General features: G+C 36.2%; 2 protein-coding genes across 5 annotated transcripts in view; one reads left to right on the forward strand and one right to left on the reverse strand.

The window, feature by feature from the left end:
* Window positions 1-27,213, reverse strand: part of LOC142352998 (WD repeat and FYVE domain-containing protein 3-like) — a 249,253-nt gene that overhangs the window by 136,971 nt on the left and 85,069 nt on the right. For all 4 annotated transcript variants that reach the window (XM_075405173.1, XM_075405172.1, XM_075405174.1 and 1 more), the window contains one exon: window positions 1,963-2,832. In XM_075405173.1, the coding sequence (XP_075261288.1) occupies window positions 1,963-2,832 (870 nt within the window). The remainder of the gene's footprint in view (window positions 1-1,962; window positions 2,833-27,213) is intronic.
* The window catches only part of LOC142352999 (uncharacterized protein C05D11.1-like), a 354,622-nt gene that overhangs the window by 132,398 nt on the left and 195,011 nt on the right, over window positions 1-27,213 (forward strand). The window lies entirely within an intron of this gene.

Raw genomic sequence — 27,213 nt, forward strand, 5'->3', positions numbered from 1 at the left:
CTTTGCAGTTTTGGCAATCATGCACGGAGGGTGCGTGAAAGTAAATGGCTACTCCGAACCAATCATGTTCAGTCAACCGAGCGTTTTCCGACCATTCCGTGAAATTTTCCAGTGATTTTTCATTTTGAACGCTCACTTCTAGGATTGCATTTCCTGTGTAGAATACTCCCTCAGGGAGCTCATCAGTTTCTCTGATACTCTCATTCAGTGCTTCGACACCTTCTGGTAAATTGAGTAATGACAACAAACTGTCCTCTGAGCAGGCATACGGTAGGTTATTGAACTTTATTTTAACTTTTTTAGGGAAAAACTCAGAGTTGTTAGGTAGTTGAGTTCCTAGGGGAAATATAGTCCGCCCTAGGAGGTTTATTCCCGATGACTTTATCTCATCCATATAGGGTTTTCCAGCTGATGGACACACCACGGTAAAGCTGTGTCTTGTTCGCTCACCAACTTTTATAAACGTTTTTGAAATTGTTATTTGGTCCTTAAGGCCAGCGGGAAATTTCTGCAGGATTGTTGAAGCACATTGTTTATAGGCTTCTGTAAGTTTTTCGGGGCTTTGTAATATTGTCTTCGTGAGCGGAGGAACAATTTTCATGACCTGTGGGGGGTTGTCGTTCATTTCTTTTGGTTTCGTTTTTTGAGCCACCGCTGCATATGATTTGATCGAAGTTGTATTTTCGGTTCCCTCTTTGTACTCAGACATTATATTATTCACGCTAGTGTGTTCTGTTAAAAGCTGGCAATAGTGGTCACAAAGATGTGGTGATGAGATTTGATAGAAGAAACTTGTTCGGGTATTCTACGTCCAAGGTCCTCACTTTGGAGAACCGGCAGGGGTAGTAATACTGGAGCAAAGTGTGGATGAATTACGTTGGGCGACTTGTCTCACTGGGTCGGGGAAGTAATTGCCAGGTAAGTACAAGCCGCTTTCAGTGCTTCCCGTTGGTAGTATGGATGAGAATTAAAAGTTTGTGGTACAGAGTACCGATAATAAATAGGTAAGAATGGTAAAAAGGTTGAGGAGGGGAATTACAGATTCAGGGGAAAAGAGTAATAACCTTTAGGTTTTTTGGGTGGGGGGCGGGGAATCGAACCCCCGGTCAGAAATCCCACCTGACTGTTCCCGCAGATCGAGCTAATGGGCTACGCGACTTTACTACTGGGACTAGTGTAATATAGTTAATTTCGTAATATGAAGCGGAGAGCGATTCGTATTCGCAGTGTATGAGCGAGTAACGAATAAACTGTAGCTATTTGTATCGCTATGTAGCAAGTATTTACTTGTAGACAGGAATAGATTGCAATGGTTTATTGTATTAGATTTAACTAGTGTAGTTATCCACTAGTTAAAGCGAGAGATAGTTAGCCTTCCTCTAAAAGGGAGGCCGACGCCAGGTAAGTATGACCAGGTATTTTCACTCTCGATCAAATAGACACATCGTCAAAGATTCTCAACAAACTACAATTGCAACGTCTTCGGAGTTCCTACAAGGAGCTTTGTTCATCTAGTCATTAATCATACGCATCATAACTAAGATTTTTGGAACTCCTAAAATTCATTGAATCATTGGCACCATCCGCACCTTTTCCCAGTTTCCATGGATAACTTTGATCAGGTAGTCCAGATTAAATTAAAAGTGTTCAGTGCTCTTAAGTCTCTGGTCTCAATGTGTATATATGTCTCCGAGTCTAAACTAAGTGACTATTTGTTATCTAAACTGAGATTTTGTTCAATTTGTGGTTGTGAGTTGTTTTTCGCGTGGTCTCTTTTGTTATCAAGCTGTGACAGACAATAACACAAATTGCTTATTGAACAATAGTCTTAAGCAACAGCCGTTCAAAACACAAGCACGATACAAACACAACAATCCACCGCACGTATTTACTATTCTTGTCAATTTTAAGCAGTTCCATATTGCCTAATATTGGTGACAAATGACGGGCAGGTTTGCTTACCTGTGTCTTAGGTCCCGGTGGATCTCTGATTGGAATCTTTGAGAGTGTCAATGCAAAGAGTAGGTAATAAAGCTGAGTAACATGCGTGTGATGAGCCATGCAGTACTGCAACGCATCAAACCCATTGACCACGCAAAATGCAGGTCTAAAAGCAGTGGTCTGTCGCGGTTGCGTTGGCGAGGATCCAAGGTGTGTTACGTCATCCAATGATGCATTACGTAACTCTGGAGTAATAGCCTTTCCTGGTGCTGCTGATGACAGATCCGAGACACTTCCAGAGTTGACGCCAGGATTTGAGGTGTTCACAATACCCATGGCCGCCAGGGATTGTTGTCTGGAGACAGCCATGTGGGAAGAGCTTTGAGGGTCAAAATGAGAGAGGGGTTTGTTGGAGAAGGGCTGTTGCAAGGTTGAATTGGTAATACTCAGCCAATTGCCGTTATATGTTCCCTGTTTGAAGTTACTCATCCCGGTTGGACTTAGCAAAATCACAACCAGCAATCGGAAAGCTGCCACCACAGTACTTTCGTGGATTCTCGGATCGCACAGGAACATCAAAATCCAGTCAAACCCAATCGCCTCTTGGACCATGGAACAGAACGCCGTATTTGGTTTCGATCCATCCAATGAGAAAGCTTCGTTTATCAGACAGTACAAAGCGTAATTACGTAATTTGATCAAATTGTACTCCGGGGAATTTTCCAGATATAGTTGCTCATTTTGGTTGCTGCTGGGTACTAATAGTAGACTGGCGATGTATTGTGCTACACAGGCTATGTGTGCATGAGGTGAGCGTGTCAGAAGAGAGACTGCTAACTTCATGAGAGCGTTGCTTGTCGCCAAGGATGTGGTTGTTTGTGTCTCTTTCAGCTAAACATCAAAGCAATCAAACTTTACCACAGTTTAAGCTCAAAAACATCGAATCTTATCAAATATCGGAAAAATGGCCTCCAAACGACAAAAATTCGCGTAAAATTAATTTGCATTCAAAATTTATTTTTTTTCTCCAATACTTTTGTTATAAATGCCAACATCAGCTGAGAGCTAAACTTCCGCCTCCACATTTGATATCTAAAACCCAAAGAGGCAAAGACTATAAATCCCCTTTCTTTTTGCCTTTTTACATATTTATGTGTCAGGATGGAAGTGTTGGAGAAAATGTTGGAAGTCATCCGCAGCAGGAGGAAAATGTCGGAAATTACAAAGATGTCGTGTCCGGACAAAACAGTCCCAGACAAAATAGTCCCAAATTGCAAAATATTCCCAGACAAAACAGTCCCAGACAAAATAGTCCAACGAAAGCAGACAAAATAGTCCCGGACAAAATAGTCCCAAATAAAATATGGAAACAATTGTAAAATATAATCCACAAACAATTAACAAACATAATCTATGAGTTAATTTTCTGAATGCTCTGTTTTTAATTGATATGAACGAGGATTATACCGAAAACTTGTTTCAAAATACATAATTTGGCTAAAACTAAGTTGCAATCAGCTTAATATTTGCTCAACGAAGTACAATTATATGAATAATTTAAGTGGTTCCTTTGTTAATTGGAGTGCATATGTTTAGCTCTATCTTTAGTTTGGACTATTTTGTCTGGGACTGTTTTGTCTGCTTTCTTGGGACTATTTTGTCTGGGACTGTTTTGTCTGGGAATATTTTGCTATTTGGGACTGTTTTGTCCGGGACTGTTTTGTCTGGGACTGTTTTGTCTGTTCACCCAAAGATGTAACATTAGAACACCAATTTTAACTTTGACTATTCAAGATAATATATAACAGAGAATGCATAAAACTAAAAAACGAAGATCGTAAAGCAGACTGGAAATATTGATATTTTCACCCTAATTTATAACGTTTGTGTATTTTTCACATTACTAACTAGTGAAGTCAAAAAAAGCACCTGCGCCCTTCTCGTCAAGGGTTGATAGATTTTCCCCTGACTCAGCAATCCAATTCAGTTTCATTATTATAATTCTCAAAACTAAAGTAATTAAGCAAAATCAATTTTTTTGTGACCTCAACTTTTTTTCCAGAAGGACGGTTTCAGACAGACATTAACGAGACTCCCACATTGGTCTCCTTGCTCTGCTGTTTTTCACAAAAGCATTCTAGTAAATAGCCAAAAAATAGGTGACATTTTTTAAAGGAAGCCTGGGACAAGGAATTATATGAAGAGAAATACAAGGTTAGGAGTTCAACAAGAAAACCTAATAGCATGTTCAAAATAGACGGATACCGATAGAATGTCATAGAATACAGATAGAACCAGTTACAAAAATTACGTCACGGACGCAAATGCCTAGGGTGACAGGAGGAAGTAATTTACAAAAATTGGGTCTTTACCAATATAGCCGCCGAAGTCAGTGGGCGTGTAAAGTACACAGCCCCCTAACTATCGCAATTGAACCATAATGGGCGCTATAATGGTTCAAAAAAACCTCATTAATTTTCATGGGTTGAACAAACTGGACTTCGATACGACCAGAACCTGATTTGGATCAGCATTTTGAAAAAAATACACTAACGTCAACGTTTTGAAAAACGTCAGCATTGATCAGCATTTGGAAAAAATACACTAACGATCAGCCGAATTGCTCTCAAACAACAGGCCAGCGGTTGGCTTCATCAGTAGCTAACCACGGTTTAGTGACGCTAGCTTTATCTTATTGAAGGGGCATGAGGTGAGCGCACCGGGGGCGCACGGGGGGGGGGGGGGCTGGGCAACGGTGGGGGTCTTTGGCTGCACGGGGCCCTTACTGCCTGAACGATATGCAGGCGTGCTGATTGTGGGGGGGGGGGGGCTGATGTGGAAGGGGGTGTTGGGGGGGGGGGGTTGTGTTTCAAGATTTAAGAAACGCCCCTCACACCAAAGTATAAGTCTCCAAAACAGTTTCTGTGAATAGCGTACTTGGAAAAAAGCGAGCTGAAAGGCTCTAAGAGAAATTAATGCCCACTGGGTGCTACCTGTTTATCCCGTTTTGAGGGCGAAAAGTCAAATGAGTCAGACGAAAGATGGGTCAAGCAAAAAAATCGCATTTAAAAGACCAACAGGAATAATATAATTGCTACCAACTACGTTTGAGAGCAATTAATAATGAAAAAACTTTGAAAAACATGCAAAAACATTGAAAACAATGAGAAACAAACCAACAAAAAACATCAAAAAATTGAATTTGACAAAAACTATCAAAACAGAAAATTTGTTTAAATGAATTCTAACACTAAGTTTAAGACAGAGTGAAACATTGTACGCCATGAATCTAATCGTTTTTTGGATCACATTACAGCTTCGTTCCGACTAAAAGAAGCACTCAAATTTGACTTCCTACAGCTTAACTGCAGAATTACCAAAAATGTAAACAGATCTTAGAAAAAAGCGCTCCAATACAGCTCAAATTCTTTGAATTGTAAAAACCACATTGCTGCAATATAGCTCCTGACTATCAGCTTCGAGTTTCACAGTAGCAAAAAATAAACCAGAGTGGAGCAAATAGCTCAAAATAACATTTTTAGGTTGACTAAAACTTTTTCCAAATATAATGTTAGTGGCTAAACTATTGCCACGATCATTGATCGCATCCATTACGCAACATAAAAAAATGAATTCTTCAAAAGGTTAAGACCCCTTGTTCAAATAACAGAGAACTCGTCAGCAATAAGCTTCTTTAAAAAATTATTTGCCTCCATTCAGCACATAGCCGATCCTCTAACTTTTGCTTTAGGATGGCACAAAATGACAATCTGCAAAAATTTAGCCTCCTAAACCATAATTAAAAGATTGCAAATTTTAGTTTCCTCGATCACCAAGGAGTCGCGTGTATTTCTGACCACTGCTATTTGATGTAAAATATTATTAATGGCTGACATCCGATTTCAACAGCTCATTCTAACACTCTTTTTAAAAAGAGGTAAAACACTCTTTCAACCAAAGTCAACTTAAAAAAATTGCATCATCAAAATTAGGTGCCACAGAAAAGTCCGCGCACCCCAAGCAATTGTGGACAGTTGGCCACACCACGACTAATTATCGTATTATTATTTATCGTAAAGATGCAATCTAGGTGATCGGCTTAATAAATGCCAACTGAGCTCCGAAGTCCCGCTGCCATGAATCATAAATCGATATACCACCGCCACCACATTTAGTGAAAATTCTCACCACAGTGAAGCCATAAAAACGATAGTAAAACGTTAAGAAAGTTCAGAACAGTTTCTGATAGTCTCCTTACGATTGAATTACTTGAATTACTCAAAAATGGCCTCAAAATAAAAACGAAGAAACTTATTCAACAACACTAAATAAATCACCCAAAACCGCATTCAGATTAATAGGACGAGTTTTATACAAAAATCAATTTTTCCTTAAAATTCAGTGCAAATTTTAGGGGAAAACGTACAGAGGAAATAAATCTTCACTTCCAAATCATTCACTGTTACGTTCCTTCACACGCAATTGTTTTATGTGATGCAGAGAGAAATGCTTCTAGCTTAAAACAATGATCGCCCACTCTTAATGGATACCAGCAAATTGATTCAGCGAGAAAGCCCGCAAGGGAGAAGGGGGAGTTTACTTTGACGTAATTAATGAAATAGATGACATATTAACTCGTCACATCAATTCTAAAATTTGCACTGCATTTGATTTACGTAAGAGCATTTGCAACACAGCAATAATATAAGGTTAGTAGGCATGATTGAATTCTGTACACGTAAAAGGCAAGTATAATACAGGGGAATAGTGAAATAGTGGTGACGGCGGTGGGGGGTTGGATTAGGTTGGAATTGAATTTGAGTGACGCAAATGGTTCCCACTGCTAGTATACTGCTAGAACGTCAATTGTGGAATCCGTCTATCACAGTTCTTGCAACATATTACTACATTGAGTTATACAGTTCCCATTTACCTTTTCATAACTATCGTATCACAGCTCAAATATTCACTCACTGTTAGCGCACATTTTAGATAAAAAACGAATAAATAACTATTGGATACAATACAAATACTTTGCATTTAACTTTCATTTTTTACGCCTGGTCAAATTTGATGAAGGAATTCACACCGAAAAAAAATACCCATAGTTTCGATTGAGAGACAACTAGTTAACCCGATACGTTTTTTTGGCAACAAATCTGAAAACATGAACCGTAACTAAAATCTGACAGCAATATTTGAAACTTTATATTTGGTATTACTATAATACAATAAACTTCCATTATTTCGATCATTACTTCTTTACTCTGTTTACTCGCGGCCCGATTGGCGCACAATTTCATACAAGCTTTGCGGCTCGCTCAAGGATGCGGAAAAGTAAGTTAAAAATAGCCGACACACTAAACTTTCAAATAAATTTTCAATTTGAATTCAGAATGCTCATCCAATAAAGCCCAACATACACAAAAAAAGTTTTTTATAGCAAGGCCGATCATCAATTGTTCCGTCATTCGGATAGATTTGAAGGATTTGAGAGATAATTTGACCTACAAAATGAATCATAACCGACCTGATTCCAGTGCATTGCCCTCAAACGATCGGCGAGCGGCTGGATTCGCTAGTAGGCTTCTATCTGGGGCGTAGGCATGCTAGCATTAGGGTGTGCGCTTTAGGGGGGAGCCGTGGAGGTTTTTTTTTGGGGGGGGGGGTTCACGCATTTGTGTGGGTCGATTAGGTTGGGAGAGCTGGACGAGTGGTGTCCAAATCTCCAAGGAGGGGACATGGGAGCGGTGGTGTTGTTAGGAGACGCAAGTGGGGGTGACGGAGGAGGGGGTCAAACTCTTAAGATTAAGATCTTCCCTTAACACCTCTTTAATTAGTGTTTTTACGTTTTGGTGAATCTCACTCTTAGAAAACAGTAGAGCGTAGGGCTCTAAGAGAGCTACTCAGCCATTTAATGCCCACCACGATTTACCTGCTTATCCCGTCTTTGATAACGAGAAATTCAAAGCGTGAGACAAAAATCATTCAAGCAAAAAATTGCATAAAAACCCCAGGAATAACTGATCTGGAGGTTACTAAAATTTTCCAAAGAATTTCACCACTTAGACAGATCGTAAGACAATATCAGGCCATACAAAGGATGTGAATTTACTTAAGTAATCCTAATTGCTGCGTAGCAAGGCTAACGTAACCATATGCACAGAAGCAAAGTTCTCGGTTTAGTGCGTAAAAGCAAAACGCTTTTCTATAAAGCTTCGTGAAAAAAAAATTGCAACCCAGGGCAGCTTTTGAAGTTTTCAGTAGCATTCCGGAATAAAAAACAAAAACCGATAAAATCAGGGAGATACGTCAGTAAAATAAATATTCTTCTATCATTGCCTGCACCAGTAGCCGACTATTTTAATAAACTTTTCTACAATAAGAAAAATTCTACCGAACAGAGTTCCTCATCTTCAAATCAAACAGAAAATCAAATCGCTACCTCTTGGAAAACCGTCTGGGTTAGACAAGATTCCAAATGAAATTCTCAGGGTAATAGTAAACAAAGTTAGTCTTCGATGAGTTTCTACAAAAAGCGTTTTAAAATAGCAAAATCATTCCAGTTCTTATTAAAATAGAATAAGCTTTGGAATATGAAATTATCAACAAACTTCATTGCCAATAAAATAATTCGAGGATTCTGATTTGATTGATTAAAAAAAAACACATTCTCGTTGAAGAAAAAAAAGACATTAAACTATCGATGCAGCTGCGCAACTTGTTGAAGGTACACGAATCAGCAGCAGCACATATGTCCCATTAAAAAAAATTAAGGCCTATTTTCTCTTTGGTTGACAGTTACCTGAGGGACAGACAACAGTGCATATGTACAGAAAACTTTATCTCTGATAGTAGAGAGGTTCTAAACAGTGGTCCATAAGGCTCAATTCCGGGAGCGTTTTTGTTCACTCTGTACATCAATGAGATGAACATTTTCTGTGATAAGCTCAAAATTTCAGTATGCTGACCATAAAACTTTGTGATTTCAAGCTCAAAATTTGAAATTCACGAAAAGGCTAATAAACGCCACATAAGAGTACTTGGTAAAAAACGTCATCGCCTCACCGAATAAACGGATGCCTTGTCAGTGAGAATAATGTAGTTAGATATCTCGTTATTATTATATATACTATGTTTCTTATCTTTCAAATGACACATTTTCTCGACCGACCTCCTCTATTAAAACTCTCCGACCCTTAAGCAAATCCTTCAATACGTGCCTCTAATTTGTGGTTGCGCAAAGTAAACAGAGCTAAACAGAATGCAGCTTCTACAAACCAAGCTGCGTATTACTTTCAAAAGAGGCATGAAACCATTGATCATTTGTATGCTCAAACACTTTGGATGTACTTCGACAAAAAATTTCAGACCACACTGAACACGCCTAGGTACGGTAATACTTCCTTCAGACATATGGGAAAGAAACGCGTGTGAAATTCCGTGACCATTTTAATTTTTTTTTCGATAAGAATCCTTTTCAGAAACATTCATTGAGCAGACATGAATAATTGATAAACGTTGTTTTGAAAGCCGGATTAGTTTCTAATTCACCCATGAGCCTGTTTCATATTCAGGTATTTGTTACGTCTTTCAGGAGAAATACCTAATCTTTGATAATCAGTTACATAAAAAATCTATTCTTGAATGTGTATTGTTGGCATCCATACTGTTGGTTGCTTCTGCTACTCCCTTGGCCTCTCGGTGTCTTTGGTTACCTCGTGCTGAAGGGGCCAGGTTGCGGACTGGGTGAGGGAGCTCGGAATGGGACTTAGGTCCCTTTTGGCGTTCGTCCCGATCCTAACGCCTTCAAATTCTAGGCTTCCATGAAGGGAATGTCTGTACCATTGCATCTACCCATAAATTTATAGGTTCATGGAAAACGAAACTTTCAAAATTAAGAAACTACTATTCTTTTATATATACTTTATTATTAGTTTTATTATTTGTACGTTGATATTTGGAACTTATTTAAACAATGAGAAGGTTCTCAAGTTGCAATCATTTGGAAGCAATTTAGTGCTTACGAATCGTCCCCTTCGATGCAAATACGTAACATAACCGACTATCGTCGGGCGAATTGCTCTCAAACGACCGGCGAGCGGTTGGCTTGGTCAGTAGCTAGCCACGGGGGGGGGGGGGGGGGTGCACCGGGGGCTGATGGGGGCAGCACTGGGTGGGGGGGGGGCAAAAGCGCGGTGGGGGGGATGGAGCCAATAGTGGGGATGGGGGGTCAACAAAGGGGGGGGGGGGGTGTCAACCTCTAAGAACCGCCCCTCACACCATAAGTATAAGTATAAGTCTCCAAAAGAGTTTGACCTGAAACAGAGCTGAAAGGGCTCTAAGAGCACATAATGCCCGCTGGGCGCTACCTGTTTATCCCGTTTTTGAGGACGAAAAGTCAAAAGCGTCAGACGAAAAATTGGTCAAGCGAAAAATCGCATAAAAAAAAGACCGACAGGACTAATATAATTGCTACAAATTTCGTTTGAGAGCAATTAATAAACTGATGCTGATTATATTAAAATTATGTTCATTTTCGATAAAAAATTAATTATCATTAATGTAATTAATGCAAAAATAAATTGAAAGTGATTAGCTATAAACCACGAATTTCTAAGGGAGGCGACACGATGTGGAACAAAACCATGATTGTAAGAAATTAAGTTATTTGTCGTCAGGATAATGGAAATAAATGAATTGACAGTACTTCCTCTTACTTCAGTCGCCTTTTCTTAAATTCTCGCCAAATCGTAAACAGGTAACTTTTGAGGACTGTTTCGAAGCCCAACAGTCGAGGGGAAGAAATCAAAACCGACAGCCGTGGGTAAAAGTTTTAAGATTAAGAATTGCCTTCACGTCATGAAGTTGTCTCCTCGAAGTTTTGGTGAACCGCGCACCTGTCAGGCTTCAAGGTCTAAGAAAAGCTGCTCGACCCTTCAATCCACTTAATGCCTTCCGGGCTTTACCTCTTTATCCCATTTTTAGGACGAAAAGTCAACAAGGTCAGACAAAAAATGGCCTAGAGAATAATAACATTAAAAAGACCACAGGACTAATGTAATTGCTAATTTTTTTTTAAATGATGCAAAAACAAGATCTTTTAATTCAATCAAATATTTCAATTTAAAAAATGGTTTTAAATCAGCACAAAACTTTTCAAGAGAACAGAAACAAATAAAAAGTTTGCAAAAGGAAACCCACTAAAGGCGAAGTTTCTACATTTACAGATAAGTTAAAAACCATATAGGTAAACTACCTTGGACATCAAGCAATATTAGGTAACCTACATTGGAAAATCCTGTAAAAAACGTAGAGATTCCAGTATAAAACTCTGATAACCATTTAAGAGATTTCCAGTGGCTTCGGTTCAGACGAACAGAACAGATTGGAGAGCAGGGGCATTTGGGGCACTTAGTTAGAAACAAATATTGGAACCAAAGAAAAAAAGTTGGAAAAAAGGCAACAGAAATTGAAAGACGAGTCCCATTCTTAATTTCAAATTGAATTAAATAAAAAATTTTTCAATCAGTGAAACATCTGATTATCTAGATTGGGCGGGCGGGCTCTAAGAAAATTTCGCAGCGTTTACATTCTCAACTTAAATTTAAGAAGAGTGCAGAGGTCATTATCTAGAGAGCGGAAAGTCATATGACCAAAAAAAAACGTATCAGCTGACTGATCTAAAAACAAGTAATGAAGGCAATTACAGGCCACATAAAAATTCAGCAGCACAGTGCTAGAAGTAATAAACAAATAATGTGAATTGTTAGCACGTGATAAAATGGTGTTAACAAAAATAGGGAAGGCGACGAAAGAAACACATAGCAGTTCAAGCTCTGAATTACAATCAAAAGAATTCAAAATCTAAACAGACAAACGTTGGACAAATTGTTCTCGAACGACAAGCGGGGCAATTTAGTTTAGAGGAGGCAGAATACCAGATTATTTTTTGAGGGTTCAAAAAATGCCGTCGATCGAAGATGGAATTCAACCCGATTCAATCCCGCCATCTCAGGCGTGCTAGACTGAAGCATTACCCTGTCGGCTATTGTATCTTACAATACGCTTGAGTTTTTGAAAGGGAATAATCTCCTGAAAAAGACCAATTAAGATCACGCAAAACAATAAGAAGTCAAGCGCGAAAACTTCGGCACACACACGTAGAAAAAATAATTGATTCAAACTTTGTTTCGAGAGCAATTAAAAACTCGTAGCCTAACCACCACCACCAACATGGTTAGAAAAAAAAGTTTCTTCATTTCGTCAATTTCATTAAAATATGATTATGAAAAGAAATTCTTACGTTAAAATGTCTCACGTCATGCCAGTTAACGTTAAAATTTACATATCTTTCAATTAATTTCAAGCAAAGGAATTATTAGAAAATTTACTGCAAGTGTTCGAAAACAAAGGTGTTCGAAAACAAAATTTACTGCAAGTGTTCGAAAACAAAGGTTCGAAAACTAAGCATAAATTATCTCAACGACCATAAAAAGGATCAGACTGACTTTGTGCTATAAAGGAACTGAATTCATAATTATTGAATTTCAGTAAAAAAGACAATTAAAAACAAAGGAAAAAACTTACAGCATATTGAATCAGTGTTGAAGGGAGTTAAAACAATCAATTATACACTGAATACGTTAAATAGGTTAACTTTTGCGTTCCTATGAACCAAAATGGACCTGTCATTAATGACAAATGCCAAGACAGAAAAATCATCAAATTTGTCCAAAAACTCATTTGTAATTATTAAAAACGTTGTCAAAGGTTAAAAAACCATCAGTTATCAAACTAAACTTTCAGTTATCAAACTAAACTTTATTAGAAAGATACTTAAATCTTTGACTAATGAGACTAACTGACGAGACGTTAAAAAACAAAAATGGACAGAATTGAAAAATCAATAGAGAAGAAAAAGAAGAAATACGGGCGGAACACAAAAATGCATCAAAATTATAAAACCATTAGCAGCCAATAGAGATATTCAAACATGCAACTAATGGCCATTAGAATATGTGCATCGCCTGTAGTAGAATCTCCAAAAAATCAGGAGAAAGTGCCGCAACTGAGAAAAAATTTCCCTCTCAAAATCGGAAAATTTGTTTGAACAGCAATTTTTCATTACACTTTATTGCACAACATTATGAAAATATTTAAGCTTCAAAACTATTCCCTTTTTGCTCAGATTAATACTCTAGCGTGACCAAAAGTTACTACTGCAATCTGATTATGTTATCAAGAAATCGAAAAAATGTAAACAGATCTTTAAATGATGTTTCAAATCCATTGAATTTGATACAATTCAAATCATTTGGATTACAAAACCGCACAGAGACCAAAAACGCTTCGCTGTCGCTTCACGTGTAATAAAAAAAAGTTTTGTTGTTTGCATTTTTCATTAACAGATTCGCATCTCGTACACGTTTTTCATATACTGCAAATGTAAGAGTCCCAAACCTGTCACTCAATTGTGCCAACAAAGGTTTTTTTGGAGCTGCAGTAGCTTTTGAGCTCATAAACTAATAAATACGAGCAGGAGAAAAAGAGATAGAGCTTATTCAATTATTGGTTTATGGGATAAATTTGGAACGCGTTCGACTTCAAACAAAAATAAACATAAACCGACTAACGTCAGATAGATTTCTCTCAAACGACAGGCGGGGCAATTAAATTTATAGGAAAGCTTGGATTATAAACGTTTAATGGATGCAAAAAATATTGCCTCACAAGCGCTCGAACCCCTGACCTCTGGGAAATCAGTCTGATATCTTAATCACTCAGCTACAATGACATTGATTCTTTTACGCCCACAGTCGATTTTATATCAGCAACAAACTTTAATTCACAATGAGAGCAACTTAGATCACTGTCAAATGAAAAACTCGAGCGCGAAAAAGTCACTCAAAGAGTCAAAGAATGTTCTAGTACAAACGCGTAAACATAATTGACTAACGTCGGGCGAACTGATCTCAAACGACTGGCAAGCGGTTGGTTTCGACAGCCGCTAGATACGATTTAGGAAAGCTAGCATTACTAGCTTTATCTTCATTGCCCGGGGTGAAGTTCGGTCAAACAATAAGAACCTCCCATCACACCATGAATTTACGTCTCCAATACAGTTTAGTTGAATTGCATACTTAGAAAATAGAAAGAAGAGAGGCTCTAAGAACTTAATGCCCTCCGAGCGCTACCTATTTACGAGGACGAAAAGTCAAATAGGTCAGACTAAAAATCGGTCCAGCGAAAATTGGAATTAAAAAGACCACAGGACTAATATATATGCTAAAACTTTGCTCGAGAGCAATTGAAAATAGTCAAGGAAAAATTATGCTTAAAAAAGACGCACGTTTACAATAATTGTTTCAAACTTCATTCCAGAGCAATTAAACATAACTTCTTGACGTCGGTAAAAAATGGCCAAACGCGAAACGCAAAACACTATCAGACGAAAAGTTGCATAAAAAAGACCAACAGAACTAAAAAATTCTGCTGCAAACTTCGTTTGAGAGCAATTAAATCGTGAAATTACCAAATTTGGATATATTCTTAAAATTTTTATAGCAAAAACAACAATATCTTCCAGTACAACATAATTTTAGAACCACAGAAGTCATCCAAATATAAAAACAGCGACAAAGGCCTATCATTGGGTTGAAAATCTCTATGGCGACTTAAAGTCTAGAAATAAAAATGTAAAAACGATAGCATCTCTGCAGATTTCACAGTCACAGAAGGTCGCGCAACCAATCACGTGAATCACTTGACTGTACTATTAACATTATATTGTCATTACATAACAGTTACTAAAACAAACAGACCAGACAAATTTCTAGACTCGCTTAAAAATTAAGTTCGGCTTCGACATTGCAAAATAATTTTTTTTAAAAAAACTTTCGTATTTATCGTTCAGCTCTGAAGATGTATGCTCACTCGTGAAAAAATGACAACGCAGTCCACTCCCGTACCCTCCATTTTTAACAATGCTTCTCATTGCTTATAACAATTTTGCGTTTCAAAATCAGTACAAAAACTCAACCAACTTCATTACAGCCGCGTATTTAATACAGCTGTACTATTCTCTATTCTTCACAAGCACTCTCAGCTATGGAAAAATAACCCTCAAAAGGCCATTGAGATAGAAGCAAACACAACACCCGGTAATAAACCTATTTTAGGCCCACGTGAAATCCACTGTTTCTCGTTTCGCACCAAAATTTCTCATACTGGCGATTTTATTAATTTAAGAAAGTAACACCAATACAGCTTTCGCATTGACACAGAACATTTGGCCATTTGCAAACAAACACGATATTGAACAATGCTAAAATGCTGCAAATACTCCTTTGTCAATTTACTATTTTAATTTATTAGACAAACAGTTTAATTGAAAACATTTTGCTCCATTTTCAGAAGGACTGTGAATCGCCAATGAGAAAAAAATCGCCATTTCCCCGGAGATCACGTATTGCGCACAGGTAAGATAAGATCCAAGCCTGATATCAGTGAAATATATATTAGATGTCGAAAACAGCTGCGATTTAAACTTGCTTGAACATATATAAAAAACATAGCTGGCAGATTGCCAGAAATTAGTCTCAATAGCTTCGTAGATCTGCAGTCTCGAAAAGCTAGTAAAAGAAGCAGAGCAAAAAATTAATTAAATGCTGAGATGTTATATTTTGATTAAGAATCTGTATAACTTATTGCTGCTTCTATTAGCTGCCCTCAAATAACCTTCGTAGATTAGAGTAACACACACATTCACTTGACCATATCTATTTGAACTAAAGTGGAAAAAAAGTCAAACTCAGTGTGAAGAAGTCATTTTCGAGAGTGAGGAAAGTCACGTGCGACCAAAAACTTAATCACGCGAATAGACAAATAAATTCGCTCCAATAAAGGTGAAAATGAAGTCACGCAACCAATTCAGTTAAAATTGCATGAACGAATGAATAAAAGGGAGATTTGAAGTGATTGCAACGTCACAAAAATTGCAACAAAGTGATTGCAACAAAGTGATTGCAACAAAAATCTTGACAAATTAAAAACGTAGCAGGACAAGTCCGGAATAACAATTCACAAAATTTACTTAACTAAAGACCAAACGATAACTATTTTACAAAATCAACCTAAGCGAGTCAACAAAGCCCCTGACCCATATGCGCAAAAATTGGCAATTTCTTCCAAGACTTAGTGTATCAAGAATCACTAAAAATGTCACAATTTAATGATAATATTGACTCTATGCGTCCTTAGAACAAGTAGGGTAATATGACAACCTCGTGAGAATCAATGACAGAAAAAGCAAAAAAGACAAACACTAAAGAAAATGGCCAAAAATCGAACTTTGAAAACCAGTGGTTCAAACTGAGAGAACCTCATGACTACAACTGAACACTTTAACCAAAGTATATCATAAAACTTTAAGTCATACATTGCTTTTCGCTGAGTTTAAAATTACGCCGCGCTAGAAGCTCTATAAGAATATATTGCTGTTCTTGAGACTAAGTGAAAAGACCACAACAACAACAACTATGACAAGAAAATTAACCTTTTATTTTCCAAAAAGAAGGTTCCATTATCTTAAAAACGATTGCTAAGCACTCAACACTCAACTTCTCAATCCACTTTAAAGGCACTTTGAAAAATTCACGCTTCAAAACTACTCGCTTTTTTGTTCGCTTTACTGCTCCAGCGTGATTAAAATCAGCACTATAATTTGACTTCTCAAGCCGAAAAGTCATGACAAAGCCGAAAAAGTGAAAAAATCATTAAGACAGCACACTAATACAATCCAAAGTATTAAACAAAAGATGCAGATTTGAGATGAATTTTCCGCAGCTATTTCTACAATTTATTAAACACAAATTTAAATTGATCAGTAGTGATACTTTTCATTACTCGACTGTCCTACTAAACTTATAAAACAAAAATCACTAGCATTCCAAATTAGATGCTGGCGAGTTGAAGAAAAAGGTACAACGAACATAAAAGCACTATAGTCGGTAGCACACAGTTACGCTTGTGAACGTTAAAACAAGCACATATCGGCATATGGAGGTCCAAATGCATGACAAGAGTGTTCGTTCGCATTTCAACGTTGGAAACTTGCTATAAAAAAGCGAAAGGACATAGAAAGATGAAAGTCTCGGAGCTTTGAATTTTAAATGAGAAAATTAAACAAAGGTAACTTACACCGGACTAATTGAACTCGATTGCTAGCGGGGACAGCACAAAAGTCGTGGACTCAATTAACAGTCAAATGGGCATTTTAAAAAAACCATACAAAAACAATAGTTGATTAAAACTTTGTTCAACGGAAATCGACAACTATCGTCTAATAATAATAATTATATTTAAGTTTTTTCTTTTAAGTATTTGTTGAAAAACTATTTTTATCTCCTAATGACAGTAAACAGAAATTTGAAAATATTACAACCAGTTTCTCGAAAAATCAGCCAATTAGTCACTAAAAATAGTTTTCACGAAAGAGTATATCAACTCCTACATTTATCCCCAAGAAACACATTTGTTAAACATAGTCGGCAGATTGCCGGAAAATAGCCGCGATAGACGCTTGTGGCCTACCATGAGTTGAAACAACTGAAGAAATAAGATTGATTGACAGATCGACCACCAGCTTTTTAATAGACCACTAGACTTTTTGGGTTAGATTTGCAATGTCATTATTATGAGACACATTTGATCTTAAGGAAAAAAACCCTAATGGAGCTTTTTCAAAATTAATATTCGATATTAAAATTCAAGACTCTATTACTCAAGAATTAGGGCATATAAGTTTGGCACTACTTATACGCACACCATTCACCTTTAATTAGTAAATGTTCATAAAATTTAAAATTCCATAAGTGAGTTCAGAAGTCATTTTTTTAGTGGAGTAAATCAAGCAATTGAACTAAAAGCAGAAATGACGTCACGAACAAAAATTTTAACAGCAAAGCAGTAGAAGTAACTGAAGTCAGTGAAAACGTCAATTCCAAGAAGTCAAAGCAAAAATCTGTTAGACGAAGTAAAAAACATAGCAGGACAAGTCCTGAAAAACAATTCAAAGAATTGAATGAAAAACTCAGACTTACTCTACCTGACCAGCAGATCAATTTAACAGTGCCAGCCAGAACACAAAAATCATCAAAAAATTGAGAAACTAAAAGAATCAAAACTAACCAAAAACATACTCATTGCTAAAACTCTTAAAGCTTTTTAACCTATGGCAAAATTTTTCCCTTTAAAAAACACCTATTTCAAAAAATTGTTCAAAACCAATTTTTGTTTTTAAAATCAGACCAGTTTTATATCTGCAAGACCAGAAAAAAATTCATTGGCCTTTGAAGATCGATTAACTCCAAAACGACCAAAAAATTTAAGAAAAAGTTTAACAAAAAATTTAACAAATTATAAGGAAATGTTGCTGAACATTGTCATATAAATATCTTTAGAATCATTTCTGTGTCTCTAGAGGCTATCCAGCAACCCAATTCCAAGCTTTAAAAAAACTCATTGGCTCATAGATCGATAAGCAATATTTTTTTTACAAAAAAACTTAAAACTTCAAAAAACAAAAATACGTTCTATTAATTGTCGGAAGAATTGCTCTTGAACGACAGGCGAGGCAATTTAATTCAGGGGCTGTAGCCTAGATCAATTTATGGGTGCAAAAAATTTTTTCCCCGCCGGGATTCGAACCACTGCCCTGCCGATCCACAGCCACAACTACTAACCACTGCGCTACACATCACATACCTCACTTATTCTGCAACCGAATTTATATTAGCTTTACTTCAGGAGATCACTCAAAAATGAAGAACGAAAGCGTGAAAAAGTCAATTGAGAATTCAAAGAATGTTCTAGAAAAAAAGCGCAAAACTGTCAAGCAAAAAATTTGCATAAAAAAGACACACACGTTTACAATAATTGCTATGAACTGCGTTCAAGAGCAATTAAATACAATTGTTTCGAAACAACTTGAAAAAATTGCAAATTTTATCAAAAAACTTCTAAAAGTCGAAAAGTTAAATTGCTGAAAACAAATGCATTGAAACTAAAAACCATGCGGTAAATTTTTATCAGAACGTGGAATCGATATTCTCGCACATGAGAATGGACGAATATCAAAAACTGACAAAAACTTTAGGAAACCTTAAAAAAATTGCAGATCTTTCACAAAAATGCTAAAACTCGAGACATTTAAAATTCAAAAAGCATTCTTTTGTTACTAGAAACTATGCAATGCCCTATTAACCAACCTTAAAGGAGATTGCCTGGTCCCTCAAAACTGGAAAAACTGGAAAAATTATAAAAATTTTCAAAAACATGAAAAAAATGCAAATTTGTTAAAAAAAATTGCTAAAATTTGTGGTATTCAAAAGTTGAAACCTACTCCATGGCAACTAAACAATTTTCAGTAACTTGTTATCTAACCCCTAATGAGATTTTCTGACCCCTGGGACTCGAACAAATTGAATAATGACAATAAATATGTAAAAAAAATATGTAAAAAAAATTGCAAGTTTTGTCAAAAATGCTTAAGTTCATGATGGCAAAAAGTTGAAAACCACTCTATTACCACTAAAAACTGTTTAGTAATCTATCAAAAAACCCTTTATCAAAACCTAGAGGAGGTTTCTTAACACCTAGGACTAAAAAAACACAAAAAATGACAAACACTTTCAAAAAACCTGAACAAAATTGCAAAAATTAGTATCATTTTGTGTGTTTGTGTTTATAGTACAACATATAGCTCAAAAAAATGTCATAACAAGCAAATTTGTCAAAAGGCCTGCATCAGGCCTTTAAAAACTTCAACCTAAGACTAATCAAACAAAAAACTCACAAAAAAATCACAGAAAACATGAAAAATTGCACCATTTTGAGCCGAAAAACTCCTAACAATGACCTTTTAACCTTAAATTAAGGCCATCCCAGCAGCTGCACCACTATAAAGACTTGAAGGACTACTAGAGCACACTTTGGGCCTCTAATGAAACTTAATGCCCGCTGGGCTTTACATGTTTATCCCGTTTTGAAAGATCAAAGTCATTGAAAAATGTGTGAACACATCTTAAAAAAAAACAGCGCACCAATACAATTCAAATTCTTTGAATTGTAAAAAAAATAGGAGCGCAATAATAGCCGCCTGGAATTGCAGACGCGGCTATTAAATATAAACCGACTAACGTCGTCAAAATTGCTCTCGAATGACAGGGGGCGCAATTTAATTCGAGTTTGTAACCTAGAAAATGTTTTATGGGTGCAAAAACATCAGCCGAAGGTAGCGTTCGGACCCCGATCTCTTGAGTCCGATTCCGTCAGCTCGATGGAGGTATTAACCACTCGACTATCAGGGCCTTGTCATCAACTCTATAAAAATCGGTTCTGTTTGAACAATGAACTTTATTTTGGAGTGAGAACAATCTAAATGACTCAAAATTCACGAAAGGCTTGAAAAAGTCACTTGAGATGTCAAAGACTATTTTCGAAGAAAAACACACACTGTCAAGCGAAAAAATTGCAATAAAAAGACACACGTTTACAAAAACTGCTTCTCATTAAAAAAACAATAAGCAGAAGAATCTGCAATAAAAATGATCACAAGCAAAAGCGACAGATTTTGTTCTATTGCATTAATTTTTGCCCCAACTGTTTGACCGCAAATTATTTTTCTTCAAACAATTATCTTATTCGGAAGTTAGGTTCAGCTTTTTCTGTTTTGACAGAAAAGACAAGATTTTGAAAAGAACTAAAATTTCCCTCTGGGAGCATTAAGCGAAACAAGGAGTATCAGGCATCAGCACTTTCGCACAACTAGTTCTAACTTCTAAACTGCCTGTATTTTTGAGGAAAATCAAAACAATTAAATCAATTTAAAAGTCTGCTGGGTTAAAGTACTAGCTAAAAACGTAGAGCAAACAACCCAAACTGAATTTGTCATAGCAGTACGGTTTGCTATTATTATTTGCTATCATTTTTCTAATAGTTGTCAATTATTTCGATCTATTCCGTCCTCCCGCATATCTTATCTTCCGAATAGTTGCGTTTGATGACATCAAAAATTGCAATAAAATTTTTCTCCTCAATTCACCAAAATTTACAGCTTATGATCATTCAGCTGTGGCCATCAAGCGGCTTTCTTTACTTCTTTATTGATTCTAATGTACGACATACCGCGTAAACTCCCATTGCTATTCTTGCGAAAAACTATGCACTTTCAATTTACCTCATTTCAAGCGCACTCAAAAAGTTTATCGACAAAATTTTACAGCAAAGGCACAAAACTTTGCTCAATTGGAGCAAATGTTTACTTTTATATTTTTGACTTCTATTTTTTCAATCGATTGGATTCCTCTCTGCCCATTTGTGCTGGATCAATTTCATGCGCAGTTTTAATTTGACAGGGCGCTAGCATTGCATACCATGTAGATAGTGGCAGTTGGAAAAATTGCATGCTAATTAAAATTGTACACTAATGGCAAGTAGAAACGAGGTACATTTAATTCGATCAGAGGGTGACCGGACAATAGAGCGAAAGAATATTAGATCAAAAACAGAAAAATTGGGATATTAGATCAAAAACTAATCACTTCTCATTGGCTGAAATTAAGCGTTATTTGCGGGCTGGCATGATATTGCTGGCCTCACGAACCATGGCCATGCTTTAGCGGCCCACGGGAACTGATCTGAGTCTATAACGGTCGAACAAAATATCACAACTAATTATGTTATGCACTGTTCTAGCGCTTAAATCTGATTGGTCAGTGCGCAATTTGAATAATTTAATTTTCGATCTATTGACCCAATCTTCGCTTTCGATCTGTTGTCCTTCGATCTATTGTCCCAGCACCCGATTAGAGATACAATCAAATAACTCAAATGGGTTATAATTCTTGTAAAAAAACTAAGCTAGGGCAAAATCACTTAGATACGGATGATTTTAAAAGCAAAGACGTTACTGATCTAAAAAATTTAACATCCCCTGAACATGCCATGTTCAAAAATATAGCTAGCTGCCTTTCAAGTTTTCAGCGTTGTTATTCCGAAACAGCTAATAAATGAACAGCTTTCCTTCAAAGAAACCAAGTTCTTTTGTTGTCCAACAATTACAATAGAAATAGAGAGAGTGGATTGAAATGGCTAACAATGACAACTGAAAAACAACAATTTGCACCATAAAATCTCATTAAATAGTGATATATAACAATTTAGTGATCGGTTATTCTTAGATTTATTATTGTTTCTCTTTACCGTTTTACTCAAAATAATGTTTTGACTGGCAATAATCCAAAAATTTGACTAATTAATAACTATGAACAACTTAACTTTTCCACCGCACACGCTCAAAAACTGATCTTGCCATTTTACATCTTTACATATATTTTTTGGTGAACAGACAAAACAGTCCCAGACAAAATAGTCCCAAATTGCACAATATTCCCAGACAAAACAGTCCCAGACAAAATAGTCCCAAGGAAACAGACAAAACAGTCCCAGACAAAATAGTCCGAACTAAAGATAGAGTCAAACATGTGCACATCAATTAAGAAAGAAACCCCTTAAGGTTCATATGATTGTATTTCTTTGAACAAAAACTAAGCTGATTACAACATAGTTTTTGACAAATAATGTATATTTAAACAAGTTTTTGGTTTAGTCCTAATTCATATCAATTAAAAACAATGCATTCAGAAGCTTAACTTATATATTATTTTTGTTAATTGTTTGTAGATTATATTTACATTGTTTCAATATTAGATTTGGGACTATTTTGTCTGGGACTGTTTTGTCTGTTTTCTTGGGACTATTTTGTCTGGGACTGTTTTGTCTGTTTTCTTGGGACTATTTTGTCTGGGACTGTTTTGTCTGTTTTCTTGGGACTATTTTGTCTGGGACTGTTTTGTCTGTTTTCTTGGGACTATTTTGTCTGGGACTGTTTTGTCTGGAAATATTTTGCAATTTGGGACTGTTTTGTCGGACTGTTTTGTCTGGGACTGTTTTGTCGGGACACGATATTTTTTAGACAACTATAAGTGGGTGGTACATTTTTCTATGGGAATACTGCAAACTAGCTAAGCGCAAACTGCTATTAACAATCGGAAGGTCAATTCTTGGCTTTGCGTACGTAGTTGCATTTACAATATAAATTCAAAAGACAACGAATACGCAGCATCTCATTATTCACCATATTCAGTAAAAAATGACAAGAGAAAAGTTTGGTCACTCTGCTCCGAAAATTGCAAGCTGGTACAAGAACTTAGCTCATTTTAGTAATGAATATTACCATCTCATGTATTTGCGACACAGGTATACAACTAAAAATTTGCTCATTCCTTGTGAAAAATATTTTTATTCAAACGCTCCAATCTATTCTGCACGATCGATCATTGTTGTGAAAATTACGAGATTTGCTTTTGTGTAATATCAGAACGTTCTTCTTCACTAAGTTTTGTACAGTGTAGATTGTCTTATGTAAAATCGAGAATAATAACTACTCTTTGATACTATTGTTCATTTTGCTTACAGGTACAGAAAAGAGCTGAACATGGTGACAGTTTCAAGTCCAAAGTCCACATACATCCATTCTACTTCAGCATCTCTTTACAATATTAACTCATAATATAAGTCCTCACAATCTTGATACTATACAAATTCTAATACCATATTTACCAATTCCAAGTTCAAGGAATATATACAAAACAAAACAATGAGCGTCATCTTGTTGTGACATTTAAGTAAGCACCTCAACGTTATGCCACTTCAGCTTGTCGAACTCTGTCTCAAGTGTCGAATTCTGAACTAATTCCTGTCTTGGATAAATCTATCGTGAATAACACAATTAACTCAGCAGCCAATAAACTAACTTATAATTACATAACATACTTTGTAATTGCGTCATATAGCTTTGGGACAATTTCGCTTATCATCAGAGCATTTTGTTTGCTTTCCTTAGACAATTCCCAGAGCTATAAAGTTATCCCACAGTACCATTTATAAATTCGTTCTCAACAGGGAATCTTTTACTTTAACGTGAACTTTTAGTCTTCAAAATTACTCTTTTATTTTTAAATTACCATTTTACGTTTAATTTGCCCTTTTACTTCAAAATTACTCTTCCTTTTAAATACCTTTTAAAAAATTAATTTCTTGATACCTAAATTACGACGTTGCTGAGCCAAGTTTTGAAGAACAAAACTAATTCATTTGTTAATTCGTCTCTTATTGCATTGAAATAGTAGCAAAAAACTTGCATTCCTTTTGCATCATCGAATTTAAAAGAAAAAAAAGACGTGAACGGTCTTTCAAACACAAAATTCTTTTCAAAAATTTTGAACAAGATTTGCAGTTTAAAAAATGGCGTCTCGTTTTGTAACGATTAGTTTTCATTTGGTTGTGCTGTTTCTTCACGCATTTACATTTTATTACGAATTCGCCCACTTATCTTGGCCCGGGCGCACAGTGCTTGATCGATTCCTTAAGCTGACCACTTACAACTTTGTTCTCTCGACCATCTACTGGATCCTACGTCTGTCAGAGAACTTCATCAACGTCTCAAAATTCATCAAAACAAAACATTTCCTTCTTAGTACAGTACTGCCTCTTAGCACAATGGTCTTTCTAATGTTCTGGGCTATATTTCTGTACGATCCGGGCTTACTTCGGTCACCCGAGTTGAGAAAATACATAGAACAAGGTCTCATAACAGTACCCCAATGGATTCTACACGCATATCACACAGCTATCATACTATTCCCGCTTATCGATCTGCTTCTCTACCCTAGCACACGATCGGAGAACCCAAATTCATTCACGCCAAAGAAATCAGTTTTAGTATTCTGCGGTTTTAGTTTGTTGTATTTCGTCTGGATGATGACAGTGGGTGTAAAATACAACAAATGGCCCTACCCACTGCTGGCCAAAATGACTAACATTCAAAGGGTATCTTTAGGAATGATCGTGGTAGCTATTGGATCAACCTTCAGCTTTGTATTCACAAAAATGAACCACAGCACAAAAACTCATATCATGTGACGTGATATAGTGATGCATACAAAAACTTGTATTAACAGCAGTACAATTGATTACAAAACAACATGTAGATAACTTCATTTAATAAAGTACACTTGTGCACCCTAGATGCGGAAATAAGTACTTATAATGCAGTTGAAGCTTCTACAGTTTTCGAGCCCTTACACCGGTGAAGTGGGTTGGGCAGGGCAAACTCTAAGAACCGCCCTTCACACCATGAATTTATGTCTCCAAAACAGTTTCTGTGAATCGCAAGCTTAGAGTCCAGTGAGCCGAAACACTCTAAGAGAACTTAATGACCTCCAGGCGTTAAAAATAACGAGATTCATTAAGACAGGCAAATTACACAAATGTAATGGATCACCATTTTGAGGTTGACAAAACGTCGACTAAAATTTTCGTAATATAAGATGCGCGAACTCAAAATAGCTGGAAATAAACTTCTTGCCAAAAATAAAAAATGACATAAGTTTCATTATTTATTTTTTGGGTTTTGAGTTCTACTGGCACATGAGTTACAAGGATTTGTATATATTTCATCAGTCTGGCAGATTTGAAAAGAAAAAAAATTGAAAAACGAAACTTTCAAGGTTGTTCTCATCTTTAAGTTTCTCTTCTTGAGTGAATGAACTTATCATTAAGATCATGTCCACTCACTAATCTTATTTGTTTGCTATTTCTATCGTATGAAATGATCTCAGCAAATTCTATTAGAAATAACTGTCTGTGTTTGTTTAAGCTACATTTTCCTATCACGTATATTTTCTGCAAAAAGCTCTTATTTAAAAAAAATAATTGAGATTGTATGCAGTTTTAAATCAGATAATTTATATCACAAAGAAGGTTCTGAATTTTTCAGTATTAATATTAAAGAAAATCGAACTCCGAAAGAAACAATTGAAAAAAAAACGAAACATCAATATATTCACAAAAATTTTAAAAAAAAGCCTACAAAGGTCATTGCTCCGCATTGCTCTGAAACAACAGGCGGGGGCTTAATAGAGGGAGGGGTCTTACTTAAGTTAGGGAGAGGGTATAATAGCAGTGGGTGGCTTAATTATAGACAACTTCTATGATGAAACAGGTTACATGACAATTTACCCAATGCCATTATACCCAATTCACACTGATATTTTCGTTCCATAATCCGAGTACTAATTAGCAGAAAATAGCTCTTACACGTATGATTTAAGAAGCGGATAATTTAATCCCCTGTTTGGTTGTGATAGTTTCATTTAAAGTCCCACGGGCCGCTGAGGCATGGCCATGGCCATTAAGCATAATAGTTTAATCACTTGTTCGGTTGTGATAGTTTCATATCAAGTCCCACGGGCCGCTGAGGCATGGCCATGGCCATTAAATATGTTAAAACATATGGTAATACCGACTGCTAATTTGTTGCCGAAATATTGAACGAAAATATCAAAGTACATTGGATATATTGGCATTAGGTATAATGGCATTGGATATTTTGGCATTGGGTATAATGGCATTGGGTAAATTGTCCTGACACCGATGAAACACGAAATCAATTTTGGCGAACTTTGGATTTGATTTTTAGCAGTTAACCATCTCAAATTAAATCAGCGGCTTAAATTCTGCATGCGAGTAATTTATATCAAACAAAAATTTTAGTTAAGAAGTGATAAAAGTCAAAGCGTCCGACGAAAAATCAAATGAAAAAAAAAACACAGGACAGAAATAATGTTTGAGAGCGCTTAAAAAGCGGTACTAGTCAAATTAAGGACAATTCGCAATTCCGAACACAATGCCAAGAGCAAAACATTAAACATACCCGGAAGATTGCCGGAAAATAGCCGCCGTCGATTCCAATACCTCTATTGGGATTGAAAGAAAAGAAAATATCAATAAAAATTGATTTTTGTATAAAACATTTTTAAATTTTATTTTGATGTCATATCGTAATTGAACATACTCTTGACTCTCAGTGAGAGGCTACAGGGTCTAGTATCAATAACAATAAGCATTATAGATAGTAACTAAAACTTATAAGTTCAATTACCGGGCATCTAAAAATGGGCTTATTCTTATATTTATGCCGTCGAAACGGCTTATATTTATGCCGTTTCTATTTCTGACTTTGATTTTATTATACTGACTCTCTTCATTTTGAATTCCTTTGCTGAGCAGCTGCCATTTAAAAAGACTTTGAGCAGAATGACAGAACAGTGAAACTAGCCTAGAGAAGTCAAAAAGATTTCACACAAA

The sequence above is a fragment of the Convolutriloba macropyga genome, chromosome 14 (genome assembly GCF_964194025.1).
Source record: "Convolutriloba macropyga chromosome 14, txConMacr16.3, whole genome shotgun sequence".
NCBI lineage: Eukaryota > Metazoa > Xenacoelomorpha > Acoela > Convolutidae > Convolutriloba > Convolutriloba macropyga.